Source organism: Heterodontus francisci, chromosome 8 (assembly GCF_036365525.1).
Source record: "Heterodontus francisci isolate sHetFra1 chromosome 8, sHetFra1.hap1, whole genome shotgun sequence".
In the NCBI taxonomy this organism is placed as follows: Eukaryota; Metazoa; Chordata; class Chondrichthyes; order Heterodontiformes; family Heterodontidae; genus Heterodontus; species Heterodontus francisci.
In genome coordinates, this window is record NC_090378.1 from 50,950,921 (window position 1) to 50,967,158 (window position 16,238).

General features: G+C 40.2%; 1 protein-coding gene across 3 annotated transcripts in view; it reads right to left on the bottom strand.

Moving 5' to 3' along the window:
• osbpl9 (oxysterol binding protein-like 9) overlaps positions 1-16,238 on the bottom strand; it is a 224,833-nt gene that overhangs the window by 76,926 nt on the left and 131,669 nt on the right. For all 3 annotated transcript variants that reach the window (XM_068037140.1, XM_068037141.1, XM_068037142.1), the window contains 3 exons: positions 15,024-15,071; positions 4,271-4,300; positions 4,089-4,139 (listed from right to left, as the gene is read on the bottom strand). In XM_068037140.1, coding sequence (XP_067893241.1) covers positions 4,089-4,139; positions 4,271-4,300; positions 15,024-15,071 — 129 coding nt within the window. The remainder of the gene's footprint in view (positions 1-4,088; positions 4,140-4,270; positions 4,301-15,023; positions 15,072-16,238) is intronic.

The following is a 16,238-nucleotide window of genomic DNA, read 5'->3' on the forward strand; positions in this document are numbered from 1 at the left end:
ACTTAGAAAATCTACATCTGTATAAGACACTAGTTTGGCCTCAGCTGGAGTATTGCGTAAAATTCTGGGCACCGCACTTGAGGAAAGACGTGAGGGCATTGGAGAGAGTACAGAAAAGATTCACAAGAATGGCTCCAGGGAACAGGAATTTCAGTTATGAAGATAGATTGGAGAAGTTAGAACTGTTTTCCTTAGTGAAGAGAAGGCTGAGAGGTGATTTGATAAAAATATTCAAAATCATGAGGGGTCTGGACAGGGTAGATAGAGAGAAACTGTTCCCACTCGTGAAAGAATCGAGAGATCAAGGGGGCACAGATTTAAAGTATTTGGTAAGAAAAGCAAAAGTGACGAGGAAAAACTTTTTCATGCAGCGAGTGGTTAAGGTCTGGAACGTACTGCCTGAGAACATGGTGGAGGCAGGTTCAATTGAAGCATTCATAAGGGAATTGGACAATTATATGAAAAGGATTATGGGAAGAAGGCATGGGAATAGAACGGAGGGAATAGTTCTTTCAGAGAGCCAGTGCAGATATGATGGGCCGAATGGCCTCCTCAAGCACTGTAAAGATTCTGTGATTCTGCGATATACATGAGTCAATAACACACATCTAATCTTTGAGCTGCTGACATTATTTACCCTGCACTTAAATGCAAGTATAGTGGCACAAAGTTAGTTAGGCCATCTGTCATAGTGTAATTATATATAGTTATATATAGTATTGTACATATTATGTACAAACCCAAATATCACCCAAAAGTGGCTAGAGTTGGATGTCAGTATGGTGCTGCAATGGCACAAATGATAGAATGCCAGACTGGTAGGATGGAGACTAGAACTAGGGGATGTAGTTTAAGAATAAAAGGTATCCCTTTAAGGATGGAAATGAGGAGAAATTTTTCTCTGAGGGTCGTTAGTCTGTGGAATTCTCTTCCCCCGAAGGCAGTGGAGGCTGGGTCATTGAATATATTCAAGGCTGAGTTAGATAGATTTTCAATAGACAAGGGAGTCAAGGGTTAACGGGATGGCAGGACTGTCCTATGAAGACAGATTGGGGAAACTGGGCCAGTATTCTCTAGAGTTGCAAAGAATGACAGGTGATCTCATTGAAACCTACAAAATACTGAAAGGGGTAGACAGGGTAGTTGCAGCTAAGATGTTTCCCCTGGCTGGGGAGTCTGGAACCACGGGACACAATTTCTAATAAAAGCAAAATACTGTGGATGCTGGAAATCTGAAATAAAAACAAGAAATGCTGGAAACACTCAGCAGGTCTGGCAGCATCTGTGGAGACAGAAGCAGAGTTAACGTTTCGGATGAGTGACCCTTCTTCGGAACTGGCAAATATTAGAAATGTCAAAGGTTATAAGCTAGTAAAGCGGGGGTGGGGCAAGAGATAACAAAGGAGAAGGTGTAGATTGGACAAGGCCACAGAATAGCTGACCAGAAGGTCATGGAGCAAAGGCAAACAATATGTTAATGGTGTGTTGAATTTCAAAATAAGGTGGAAGCCACTTAGTACAGAGATGAGGAGAATTTTTTTACTCAAAGGGTTGTGAATCTTTGGAATTCTCTACACCAGAGGGCTGTGAAAGCTCAGTTACTAAATATATTTAAAGTAGAGATTCTCAGATTTCTAAATACCAATGACATAAAGGGATATGGGGATAATGTGGGAAAAAGGCACTGAAGTGGATCATCAGCAATGATCGTATTGAATGGCGGAGCAGGCTCGATGGACTGAATGGCCTACTCCTGTTCCTATCAAGACTGAATTATTCTCCAACAGATTATCAATATAAAATTTCATCCAACCAAATCAAAAATAATTGCTATCAGGAATTGGGAGCAGTTTGCTTGTCTACACTGTGAACTATGAAATATTTGGGAAAGGAAATAGAAGATGCAAAGCACAAGAAAAGATGTCATTAATGAGCACTAAATAGAAAATATGGTTAGTCAGATGACACAAACTCAACCACTACGCCCTGCCTGCAACAGTAGTAGACTCGCCAACTTTAAGGGCATTTAAGTGGTCATTGGATAGACATATGGATGTAAATGGAATAGTGTAGGTCAGATGATCGGCGCAACATCGAGGGCCGAAGGGCCTGTACTGCGCTGTAATATTCTAATTCTAATTCTAATTCTAAACAGCAATCTCATTCTGACAGACCACAGAATATGGCTCCTGCAGGAAATGGGAATTTGTCAATGCCAATGCCGCTGAGATAAGAGTTTAAAATTTATGAATCTAAAGTGTTAGTCATTCAAGAAAAAGCAAATAGATCTGCTGCAGATATCAACGGGAGGGGCATTGTGCATGCTTGCGTTGTTGGAGGAAAGAGGTCACTACAATATCTGGCTCATTACATACAAGCAGCTTGATGAATTGAAATGAAGACAGTTAAACAGGATTTCAAATTGGGGCAGAACGGTTATGCATGTATTGAAAAAATACATATTTAACCTTTGAGTGTTACAGTGCAAAAGCAACTTTTTGCAGGAGAAAACAAAAAAAGCTGGTTAAGTAGTGAGCTGTAATTGAAGTTTTGTAAATATCAGATCATGATAGGGTACTAGACATTGAATTCAACCTTTACTGAATGAAAACAAATATGTAAGCATATGCAAACATCAGTAAAGCATACAATAGCGATGGAGAAAAAAAAGCAAGTCATGCAGAAAAATACCGTCCAACTCTAATAAGCCATATTATACAAACATATAATTAAAAAGCCCTACTAATGTTAAATAATGAGATTACGCTATTTAACTCTACAATTATTGTTCTGATCAAATCCACTGGACAATTGTTTGATCTCAGTTCCCAAACAAATAAAAAAAATTAGAATCATCCAATAATTTTTAATTAAAAAACATAAATAATACAGCAAAGTAGGAATTAAAAGCGCTATAAAAATGTAAAAGATCAAATATGTGAATTAAGCGATTTGCAATTAAAAGCAGTAGACTGTATTAATAGCATTGAATTCTCTGCCCACCAGCCATATGTCTAACAGTTCATGGTCACTGCCAAAGCCATGTCTCTCAGCTCAGAATAACAACTTGACTTAAGCTGGGCAGTACCTCTACAAAACAGCCGAAAATGGCCAATTAGGTGCACCAAAGTAGAAAAGCACTCTCAGAGCAGTTACACATTTCCTTAAAATCCTTCTGATGGCTGCCCTGAGCTGATGCTGTAGGTGTATTTGATTTAAAATAAATCCCGAGGAATTTTGTATTCTGTTGTTTCCTTGAAATAATGACAACTCTGTATTGATATATAAAACAAACACAGTAGCATCTTATACGATCTTCTTCATTTGAGACCCAAAAATGGAAGGATAGAAAGAACGAACTTGTATTTTTATAGGGCTTTTTGCATCTTTAGGGCATCCAAAAGCATTTCAGAGCCAATTAAGTATTTTTGTAGTACAGTCATTGTTGTAATGTAGAATAGAATTTATATCCCCTATATGCAGCCAGTAACATGCATTCATGGTCATTTCAGATTTACAGACACCCACTTCTTGATCTTAATTTAAAAAATCTTTAAACAGAATAGAATTGCGCTAAGATGATTTACAGGGGCTTTTAAATAGTAATTTACCTCAGGCTTGATCAGATCTTGAATTCACAGAATGCTCACTTACAGGAATTATTTTTTGGTGCTGCATATCATGTGCGAACCTTGCATATATTAATCAATTAAAAATCCTCATAAATGTTAATTATTACAATATTAACAAGAACATAATCAACATAGAAATTTCACTGTTGTTTTGATATACAACAAAATGCCAGATTATATAATAATTAAATTTTAATAGTATAAACAAGAAGTTTTTGAATATGGTAATATTTATGCAAAGAATTAGAATTAATTTAGATCACAGACTCAGTACTGAACAACAAATATTTGCAAGTTCACATTTTGCAGTGATCTTCACAATGTTGTTATGCCAAATAATCGCAATGTTATACTAGTAAATTATTAAAGACATTTCAAATAAAAATTCTTAGTACACTCAGCCAGATGTAAAAACAAAGCACATGAAGGTAATTATGTTGTTAACTGCTACCTTACCTTGGCAATCTGTAGTAACACTATACAGTGTTTAATTGATTCAACCATGCTCTGCAAAAATAAAAATAATGCAGAATCTGCAATGTTCAGAAGTATTTTTCACAATTTAATACAACAAATCTGCTGTACTAAATTAGCTTTAATTACCAGATGAATCAATAAAAACACAGGGATGCACTTACATTTGTTACTTCTTTGAGGTTTCCGACTTTCTATAAAAATTGAAAAAAAAAATAGTAAATAACTAACAACTTTGTTAACATTTCATTTTGTTATAGGCTGGTCTCATTTACCATAACAATGTGCTAAATTGAAGATCACAAGTACTTCATTTTTATCATGGTCTACAAATAACAAAGGTTCAAGCAAATAATTTTAATAATCAAATTCTAAAGCAATAAAAAGTTAAAGAACTAATTATCACAGCTTGTGCAATACGATTTAGCCAAGTCCTACTAATTAGAAAAACATGCTACAAACGTAATGTTACTTTGACTCCATTATTAGCCATGCAAAAGTAGATGAGCACTTGTACTTGAAGGTCAAGATCGTGCTCCCCCAATGGTTCAGTGGTGAAACTCACTCAATGGCTTGGTTGGTTCGGAGTCATAGAGAGCAGGAAAGGTTCGAAGTTCAGTCTATAATCTGTGCCATCCACAAACTTGCCCACTGGCTACGATTCATGTATGAATATAGATGGTGAATGGCAAGCTATTTCACTGGGAGCATCGCAGGCAGGTTTGTTTGTATCCTGAGCTGATATTCACACACTCATAGCTTCCAGCAAAGGTCACAGGATAGCAATCAGGACCAGGAGCCTTTTTTCATCTTTCTAGCCTGCCAGCCCCTGATGAAATCAGTCAGCCTGGCCTTTAGAAACATTATTATTTCACTACACATAAGAACATAAGAACTAGGAGCAAGAGTAGGCAATTCAGCCCTTCGAGCCTGCTCTGCCATTCAATACGATCATGGCTGATCTCATCTCGGCCTCAACTCCACTTTCCTGACCTTGCTCCATAACCCTTTAACCCATTACTAATTAAAAATCTGTCTATCTCCTCCTTAAATTTACTCAATGTCCCGGCATCCACCGTACTCTAGGGTACTGAATTCCACAGACTCACGACCCTTTGAGAGAAGTAATTTCTCCTCATCTCGATTTTAAATCTGCTACCCCTTATCCTAAAACTATGACCTCTCGTTCTAGCTTGCCCCACCAGAGGAAACATCTTCTCTACGTCTACTTTGTCAATCCCCTTAATCATCTTATATACCTCAATTAGATCTCCTCTCATTCTTCTAAACTCCAGAGAGTAAAGACCTAAACTGCTCAATCTCTCTTCATAAGACAAACCCCTCATCTCTGGAATCAATCTAGTGAACCTCCTCTGAACTGCTTCCAATGCAACTACATCCCTCCTCAAGTAAGGGGACCAAAATTGTACGCAATACTCCAGGTGCGGTCTCACTAATGCCTTGTACAGTTGCAGCAACACTTCCCTACTTTTATACTCTATTCCTTTAGCAATAAATGCCAAATTCCATTTGCCTTCCTTATTACCTGCTGCATCTGCATACTAGTTTCCTGCGATTCATGCACGATGACACCCAGATCCCTCTGCACCGAAGCATTATGAAGTTTCTCTCCATTTAGATAATAATTTGCCTTTCTATTCTTCTGACCAAAATGGATAACCTCACACTTATCCACATTAAACACCATCTGCCAAATTCTGGCCCATTCACCTAATCTATCCATATCCATTTGTAAATTTCTTATTTCTTTATTGCAACTTACTATCCCAGCTATTTTAGTCTCATCTGCAAATTTGGCTATAGTACCTTCTATCCCTGCATTCAAGTCATTAATATAGATTGTAAATAGTTGGGGCCCGAGGACCGAACCCTGTGACAACCCACTAGTTGCATCTTGCCAACCCGAAAAGGACTCATTTATCCTGACTCTCTGTTTTCTGTTGGTTAGCCAATCCTCTATCCAAGCTAATAAATTGCCCATAACCCCTTGTGATCTTACCTTGTGTACTAACCTTTTGTGCGGCACCTTATCAAATGCCTTCTGGAAGTCCAGATATACTACATCTACAGGATCCCCATTATCCACTTTACTTGTTACATCTTCGAAGAACTCTAGCAAATTAGTCAAACCGATTTACCCTTCATAAAACCATACTGACTCTGATGGATTGTGTTCTGACTTTCTAAATGTCCTGTTATTACTTCCTTAATAATGGATTCTAACAATTTCCCAAGGACAGATGTTAAACTAACTGGTCTATAGTTTCCTACTTTCTGCGTCCCTCCCTTTTTGAATAAGGGCGTTATATTAGCATTTTTCCAATCCACTGGAACCTTTCCCACATCCAGGGAATTTTGGAATATTATAACCAATGGATCCACTATCTTCGTTGCCACTTCCTTTAAGACCCTAGGATGTAGGCCATCAAGCCCTGTGGACTTGCCTGCCTTCAATCTCAATAGTTTGCTCAGTACTTTTTCCCTGGTGATGATGATTGTTCGAAGTTCCTCCCTTTCGAGAACCTCCACATTAACCTGTTACTACTGGGATGGTACTAGTGTCATCCACCGTGAAAACTGAGGCAAAATACTGATTTAATGTCTCCGCCATTTCTGTGTTCCCCACTATTAACTTCCCAGTCTCATCCTCCAAGGGACCAACATTCACTTTAGCTACCGAAGAAGGGTCACTGACCCGAAACGTTAACTCTGCTTCTCTTTCCACAGATGCTGCCAGACCTGCTGAGTGAATCCAGCATTTCTTGTTTTTGTTTCACTTTAGCTACTCTCTTCCCTTTCATATACTTATAGAAACGTTTGCTATCTGTTTTTATATTTTGCGCTAGTTTTCTTTCATAATTTACCTTTGCTCTCTTTATTATTTTTTTAGTAACCCTTTGCTAATCTTTAAAACTTTCCCAATGTTCCAGCCTGCCACTGGCCTTTGCAATATGGTATGCCTTAGTTTTTGTCTTTATGTTATCCTTAACTTCCTTGCTTAGCCATGGATGTTTTTCCTCCTCTTAGAATTTTTCTTCCTCTCTAGAATATATTTTAGTTGGGAGGAGTTGAATATCTCCTTAAACATCTGCCACTGCTCATCAACTGTCCTACCTTTTAGTCTTCCTGCCCAGTCCACTAGGGCCAAATCTGCCCTCATCCCTAAGTAATTATCTTTGTTTAACTCTAGAACGTTAGTGTGGGACTCCAGTTTCTCGCCCTCAAACTGAATTTGAAATTCTATCATGCTATGATCACTCTTCCCTAGAGGATCCTTAACTATGAGATTATTAATTCATCCCACCTCATTACACAATACCATATCTAGAATAGCCTGCTCCCTGGTTGGTTCCACAACATATTGCTCCAGAAAACAATCTCTAATACATTCAATGAACTCTCCCTCGAGGCTACCCTTGCCAATTTGATTAATCCAGTCTATATGCATATTAAAATCACCCATGATTATTGCCGTACCTTTCTTACAAGCCCCCAGTATTTCCTGGTTTATATTGTGCTCCACTGTGGAACTACTGTTTGGGGACCTATAGATTACTCCGACCAGGGACTTCTTTCCCTTGCTATTTCTTATTTCTACCCAGACTGATTCTACGTCTTGATCTCCAGTGCCTATATCATTTCTCACTATATCACTGATCTCTTCCTTTATTAACAAAGATACACCACCTCCTTTTCCTTCCTGCCTATCCTTCTGAAATACTGAGTACCCTTGGATATTCAATTCCCAAACCTGGTTTCCCTGCAACCATGTCTCAGTAATCGCCACTAAATCATACCAATTCGTCTCTATTTGTGCTGTTAACTCATTAGTTTTATTCCGAATGCTTTGTGCATTCAGATGCAAAGCCTTTAAGTTTGTCCTATTATCAAATTTCCCTACTCTTGTACAATTCCTTGGTGCAATATGACGTTCACACGTTCTGTCCCTACCTTTTATTTTCTGGTAACAATCAGCCTAATGACTAACCTGCATCCCCTATATTCTCCTTTAACTTTGACTTCCTAATGTTCCATGCAACTGAACCCTCTCCCCAACTATTTAGCTTAAAGCCCCATCTGCAACCCCAGTTATGCGATTCGCCAGGACTCTGGCCCCAGCATGATTCAGGTGGCGCCCGTCCCATCGGACCAGCTCCCTCCTTCCCCAGTACTGGTGTCAATGTCCCATGAATTCGAACCCATTTCTCCCACACCAATCTTTGAGCCACGCATTTATCTCATTAATCTTATTGAGCCTATGCCAATTAGCTCGTGGCTCAGGCAGTAATCCGGAGATTATTACCTTTTTGGTTCTGCTTTTTAATTTAGCCCCAAGCTGCTCATATTCCCTCAGCAGAACCTCTATCCTCACTCTATCTATATCGTTGGTACCTACATGGACCACGACAACTGGATCTTTCTCCTCCCACTCCAAGTTCCTCTGCAACCCAGATGAGATATCCCGAACCCTGGCACCAGGTAGGCAACACAGCCTTCGGGTCTCTTGATCCTGGCCACAGAGAACAGTGTCTATGCCCCTAACTATACTATCCCCGATTATGACTACATTTCTCTTTTCTCCCCCAACTTGAATGGCTCCCTGTACCACGGTGCTATTGTCAGTTTGTTCATCCTCCCTACAGTCCCTGCTCTCGTCCAGACAGGGAGCAAGAATCTCAAACCTGTTGGACAAGGACAAGGGCTGAGGCTCCTGCAACACTACCTCCTGAATCCCTCTACCTGCCTCACTCACAGTCACACCCTCCTGTCCCTGATTACTGGCCGAATTCAAAGTAGTTAATCTCAGGGGTGTGACTATCTCCTGAAACACAGCGTCCTGGTAACTCTCCCCCTCCCTGACGTGTTGCAGTGTCCGAAGCTCAGACTCCAGCTCAACAACTCTGAGCCGGAGTTCCTCGAGCAGCCAACACTTGCTACAGATGTGGTCACTGGGAACCACAATGGAGTCCACCAGCTCCCACATCATGCAAGTACAACACAACGCCTGGCCCTGCATCTCTATTTTATTTAATTAGATTTCAATTTTTTTTTTAATTTCCGACTGGTCTTTAGTTTTTAATCTGTAAAATATTTCTCCTATTCACCCTTTAATCTGAAATCAACTTAGAAGAGGTAATTCAATTTGCGGTTTTCCTGTGATGTCACTTTTTTTTTCCCACTCTGTTTTTACTCCCTTAAATTACCCAAACATTAGATTATTTACACTAGGAACCTTAATTCCCTAAAAAAAACACTACCTACTATATTAAAAAAGAACTGTAGACCTTTCTCTTTACTTTAGTTACTTACCGAGCTATTTAGAGTTATTCCCTAACAGCTGTTACTCACCAACCAATCACTTTGCAGCTTTCCTGTGATGTCACTGTTGACTTTTTTCCTCAAAACTCCGACGCGCCTGGGCTGCTCTCACACAGGTCAGACTGCCCTCACACAGGTCCGATTGCTCTCTGCTCCCTGTGCCGGTCTCACTCAGTCTCGCTCCTTCCCACCACCGCTCTTTTAAACTGTGCTGATCTCACTCCTTCCTGCCGCTGCTCTTTTAAACTGTGCTGGTCTCACTCAGTCACATAATGGACTGGATTTTGTAGAGGAGGCAGGGCTCCCAACGCCGGGCCGAAAAGGAAGGGTGAACCCCGCCTCGACCTTTTCGTGCCCCCCCCCCCCAGGCATCCCCCCCCACCCGGAGTGATGCTCCAGTGTTTTCAAGCCTAAGTGCCCAGCACCAGGATCTTTGTCCCTTTAACGATGAGGATCCTGCCTTCAAGAGCTGCCGGGTAATCACAGGGCAGTAATATCAGCAGCACCACCAGGAGCAATCAATTTAAGCGCTAATTATAAATATATTATCTCTATCAGCTCCAACTACTGTCTGCAATGCGATGCGGAACTGTTGATTCTGCAGTGGGACGACAGGAATTTCCTATTTGCTTGCAAAACATAAAAGGCATTTCAAAACACTTTATGAGTAGGGGTCAAGAGAGAGGTCTAGAGAAAAGCAGAAATATTGGGAGAGGGGGTTGGAAGAGGAGTTATTGAGAACTACATTTTCTTAGAGAGACCCATTCCAAATGCAGTCTGTGGTCACTGGTAGTTCCTTTCCCTACCACACCATGCATGACCACACACCATCTCCTGCCTGAAAGAAGAAATGGATGGAGAATGGAGCAAAAAGTGTTATGGACAGAAGCAGAAGAGAAAAAGAGACAGAAGCTAAGGAGGAGACACAGAGATACAGCAACACAAAAACAGCAGAGACTGTTAAGACAGATAATATTCCTCGTCTTACTATATGCAACACCATGGGAGATAAATGAGTAATAGAAAAAAATCTTAGGTTTGCATGCATTCATTTTAAATTCCTATGGGAGCTGCCCATGTGAGGTTGTCATGCTGTATTTACATCCCCCCACCACTAGAGGTGTTTCAGCACCATCACTGACAGGAAGGTCTAACTATAGCATGACAAGTTAACACAGGTAGCTCCCGTTAAGGTGGACACATGAATTTATACTGGAAATAAAAAAATAAGGGCAGAATGTAGAACTTGAAAATTGGGACTGAATTATATCTGCTCACCTTGGCTCAATTATCCCCCATCCTTTACAGTCATAGAATTATACAGCACAGAAACAGACCCTTCGGACCACCATGCCCGCAGCGGCCATCAAGCCCATCTATTCTAATCCCATTTTCCAGCACTTGTATGCTATGGCATTTCAAGTGCTCATCTAAATACTTCTTAAATGTTGTGAGGGTTCCTGCCTCTACCACCTCTTCAGACAGTGTGTTCCAGATTCCCACCACCCTCTGGGTGAAAAAGTTCTTCCTCAAATCCCCGCTAAACCTCCTGCCCCTTACCTTAAATCTATGCCCCCTGATTATTGACACCTCCACGAAGGGAAAAGGTTTCTTCCTATCTACGCTATCTATGCCCCTCATAATTTTGTATACCTCAATCAGGTGCCCCTCAGCCTTCTCTGCTCGAACAAAACAACCCTAGTCTATCCAGTCTCTCTTCATAGCTGAAATGTTCCAACCCAGGCAACATCCTGGTGAATCTCCTCTGCACCCTCTCCAGTGCAATCACATCCTTCCTATAGTGTGGCAACCAGAACTGTACACAGTACTCCAGCTGTGGCCTAACTAGCCTTTTATACAGCTCCATGATAACCTCCCTGCTCTTATATTCTATGCCTCAGCTAATAAAGGCAAGTATCCCATATGCCTTCCTAACCACCTGATCTACCTGTGCTTCTGCCTTCAGTGATCTATGGACAAGTACACCAAGATCCCTCTGTACTTCCTAGGGTCCTACCTACCATCCATTGTATATTCCCTTGACTTGTTAGTCCTCCCAAAATACATCACCTTACGCTTCTCAGGATTAAATTCCATTTGCTACTGCTCTGCCCATCTTACCAGCCCATCTATATTGTCCTGTAATCTAAGGCCTCACTATTTACGACACCACCAATTTTCGTGTAATCTACGAACTTACTGATCATACCTCCTATATTCACATCTAAATCATTAATGTACACTACAAACAGCAAGGGTCCCAGCACCAATCCCTGCAGTACACCACTGGTCACAGGCTTCCACTCTCAGAAACAACCCTCTACCATCCTCTGCTTCCTGCCACTAAGCCAATTTTGGAGCCAATTTGCCAAATTGCCCTGGATCCCATGGGCTCTTGCCTTCTTGACCAATCTTCCATGTGGGACCTTATCAAAAGCCTTACTGAAGTCCATGTAGACTACATCAATTGCTTTGCCCTTATCTACACACCCAGTCACCTCCTCAAAAAATGCAATCAAATTTGTTAGGCATGATCTCCTCCTGACAAAGCCATGCCGACTATCCTTGATTAATCCCTGCCTCTCCATATGGAGACTAATCCTGTCCCTCAGAATTTTTTCCAATAGTTTCCCTACCACTGATGTTCGACTCACTGGCCTGTAATTACCTGGTTTATCCCTAGTACCCTTCTTGAACAATGGTACCACATTTGCTGTCCTCCAATCCCCTGGCACTTCTCCTGTGGCCAGAGAGGATTTGAAAATTTGTGTCATAGCCCCTGCAATCTCCTCCCTTGTCTCACATATAACCCTGCTTCATGTGACGATTACACTTTTACTCCCAAGTACCCCAACACGGGGATTGAATAATGGATATAAAATCACACACGCACAGATTTCATGCATTGTTACTTATAGAGTTGTTGGAAGATGTGTTTTTTTGTTCCATGTAAAATACAATCTATGAGCACTATTGATCTATAGTGATTAAAGTAAAAATGCCATGCGTCTTACTGTACGAGCCTTGATAATTTTGGGCTCACATTCTATGATTATGTGCATATTTCTGTGGTAACAGCAAATCAATGACTTTCATTTAGCTATGTAGTTAATTTTATCTTTTATCACTCTTACAAATGCTGGGACACATAGGAAGATGGTAAAGATGATGTTTCAAGTAACTAGGAAGTAGGTTGAAAAAAGGCACGTAGCAGTACCTGATGGGGTGGGGGGGAGCGGAAGGGGAGGAGAGGCAGTATGGCTTGGTATGGATTGAAGCGCTGAAAGGACGCTACCTCAGATCATCCTCAGGCACTTCCAAGCTTTACAGTACTATAGGCAGAAGGGGCCAGCCCTACCCAACTAGACATGGTGAATAGAAATGAAGAAAGCCATTGGGGTAAAAAAAACACTTTAAAAAGGAAAAGAAAGTAACATTGGATCTTAAGGAGGTGACATTGCGTTTTACAGAAAAATGAATGAACAGTTGCCCTGTTCAAAGTTTGTTCAGTTTAATAAAGAAGCCAGGTATGACAAGTTAGCGTTCACATACAAACAAAATGATGGATGATCAGCAGGTTCTTTATTTTAGAGATGCAAACAGCACAAACTTGCATTTATGTAGCACCTTTAACAGAGCAAAATGTCCCACGGCACTTCCCAGAAGCATTTGACACAGAGTCAAAGAAGAAGCTGTCAAGTCAGTTAACTAAAAGCTTGGTCAAAGAGGGAGGTTTTATGGAGTGCCTTAAAAGAGGGGAAAGAAGTAGAGAGGTAGAAAGGTCTAGGGAGGGATTTTCAGAGCTTGGGGCCTAAGCAGCTAAAAGCATGGCTGCTGACTGGAGCAATTAAACTCAGGGATGTGCAACTTGCCAGAACTGGAGAAGCACAGAGACCTCAAAGGCTTGTAGGGCTGGAGGTGGTTACAGAAATAGAAAGTGACAATTTGAAAACAAGGTTGAGCATTTTAAAACTGAGGCGTTGCTACACCTAAAGCCAACGTAGGTCCACAAGCATAGGGATGATGTTTGAATAGGACTTGGTGCGAGTTGAGATATGGGCTGCAGAATTTTGGCGAGCCCAAATTTATGTAGGGTGGAACATGGGAGACTGGCCAGGAGAGCATTGGAATAGTCAAGTCTAGAGGTAACAAAAGCATGGATGGGAGTTTCAGGAGCAGATAAGCTGAGGCTGGGCTAGAGTCGGGCAATATTACAGAGGTGGAAGTGGGCAGTCTAGGCAATGAAGCAGATATGTGGTCAAAGATGATCAAAAATAACAGAACATTTGAAATAAATAGTTTGTCAAGCAGTCATCAATAAAATGCTATTACTGGAACAAGAAGGACATACCATTTCAGGGAACCTGAAACAAATGCTTAAGTAATTTAGGAAAAGAATTGGCATTCGTCATTCCCAATGATACCATGAACAGGTTGAGATTATAAATTCTTACTACACAGAAATATTTTGGTTAATAAAAGTCTCAACACTCTCAGTGAGTGCTACTAATGCTTTGCCTATAATACGATGTAAACAGTATCAATTTCTAGTCAGTCCCTAATGTACAGTAGTAGAATATTTTTTTTAAACTGCATTTGTTAAGATATATAAGTGTTTGTGCCATAAAATGTGGTAATCTGCACCCCTATACGCAGATTTAAGTATCAGTCATAGGATGTCCTGGTTAACTTACAGAAATTACACTCCCAGAAGGATTCAGCTAGTTAACATAATCAGCACACAAGCGTTACATAGACAAGGGAGATTCAATCCCTCGGCTGTGCTGAATTAGCTGATCTCTGGTTGAGAAACGGTGTGGAAACTACAATTGCGCTCAGCATCCTTGGGTTAAGGAGTGAAAACCGCCAAAGCTCACACTCCTAATCACTGTCCAGTGACTCCTGCTCAAAGTGCATCATGAGGCAACTTGGATGGGTTTGGCTGTTCAAATAAGATGATGATATTTACTTAGTATTAACACATGAGGAATACCATTTGGATGTGGTGTGGAGGGCACCTGGTGTCTTTGGAACTGTAACACAGAATGGAGTCAAACAAACAATTTCAGAGGAGGGGAAGTGAAGACTGGCAGAAAAATTAGGTTGAAAAGTTTTGGAAATCAATGTCATCAGTTATGTGCAATGAGAATGAAAATTAAGAGTTTGAACTTGTGTCCAGGTTTACCACATAGCTCAAAAGTGTTTGCATTATTTAGTTTTGAAGAAGAAGAATACTTCTTAAAAAATTGTTTTAAAACAACTGCATGGTGCACACAAGTTGGCATCTCCCCCCATCAAAATTCTTTTGCATTCTCTCAGCGAAGGAACTGTCCACTAAAATGACCATAAAACTGTATTTATTCTCCTTTTGATCTGCTTGATTTAATTTCATTTCTCACTAATGGATCTAATTAAGCTGACTATAATAGGCTGGAAATCATTATCTAACGCAACTTACTGTATTTTGTTTTTGGATTTATTTTTACAAAAAGTTAGACGTATCAAATATCATTGATGTACAAATCATTTAATAAAGATATGACACATTAAATAATATTCGAGAGCAAAGGCACTTACCCTTCTCTGTTCATCATCGTTGCAAGTTTTGACCTTTTCGTCAAATAACTGGAAGTATGAAAAAAAGCATATGAGTAATTTGAACACAAATACATCAATCTGATTTCCCTCCTCACCAGCATAGATGCAGTGACACCCAATAAATATCCTTCTTTTCTGTTCGAGTTAACTCAGCACACACCAGACCCTAATAGTCTGTTTCAGAACCACGTACACTGATAAATTTCTTCACAATATACAGTCATCAACAATAGTATCAATAAAGTAAAGCTGACTTTGGCAAAAAAAAACTTCTGATAGTTGTATAAAAGTTAATTTACAAAAATTCAGGCATAACAGAATTTATTTATATACTTATACAATGAGGCTTTTTCTTTTGAGGATTTTTAAATAAAATAAAACCAGAATATCTACTGAAGATGAGAAAACCTAAGAGCAATAAAGGTAATCAGTAATGCAGGGTAATTTACCCTTTAAAATAGTATCTAGATTAACATTTTTTAAAATTACATTTGCATTTAGTTCCTGTTTGCTAAACCTTGCTTGATGTTGACATGTTTTTGATCATACTTTGTGCTTTTTCCATTATAAATCCCTATCTTTATATTTTCAATGGAAACTCCCTAAAAAAAAAACCTCATCAAATTGTAATTACATCCTATTGCCAGTGGTGCTTTTTTTTTAGCTGCTGCATTACCTCCAATCCCAGGAGTGCAATTACAACATGACAAACTTACACAGGCAGTTTCCATTTTAAATGCAGAAATAGGAATTAATAATGCAAAAAGTTGATGCACAAGATTTTTGAGATACAAGTCAATCTCCTGTGGCATTGCTCATGGCATTATGGGTAGGCAGAGTGGCTGGAACTTAATGAGTGGGTAGTGGAAGGTGAGGCACCAAGACCAGGGAGAGAGGTAGTGAGGGGGGCACATGGGCTACTGCAGGGCGAGTGGCAAGCAAGCCATAGCAGGTCCATAGCCAAAGCTGGCAGAAGTGAAAGGCAGAGAGAAGCTGGGAAAGGGCAGGAGGGAGGAACGGACATGACACACACACACAAGCACAATGTACATTTCATTGAAAACTCTTCTAAGTACATGCAGTGCCTGTTAATCCTGTACGTAGCTTCGTGCTAAATGTGATACACTGTTGTCCTACAATAACTGCTACTTAATAGAGATTTATTACCTAGTGTTTGAGAAAATCTGGCCAATT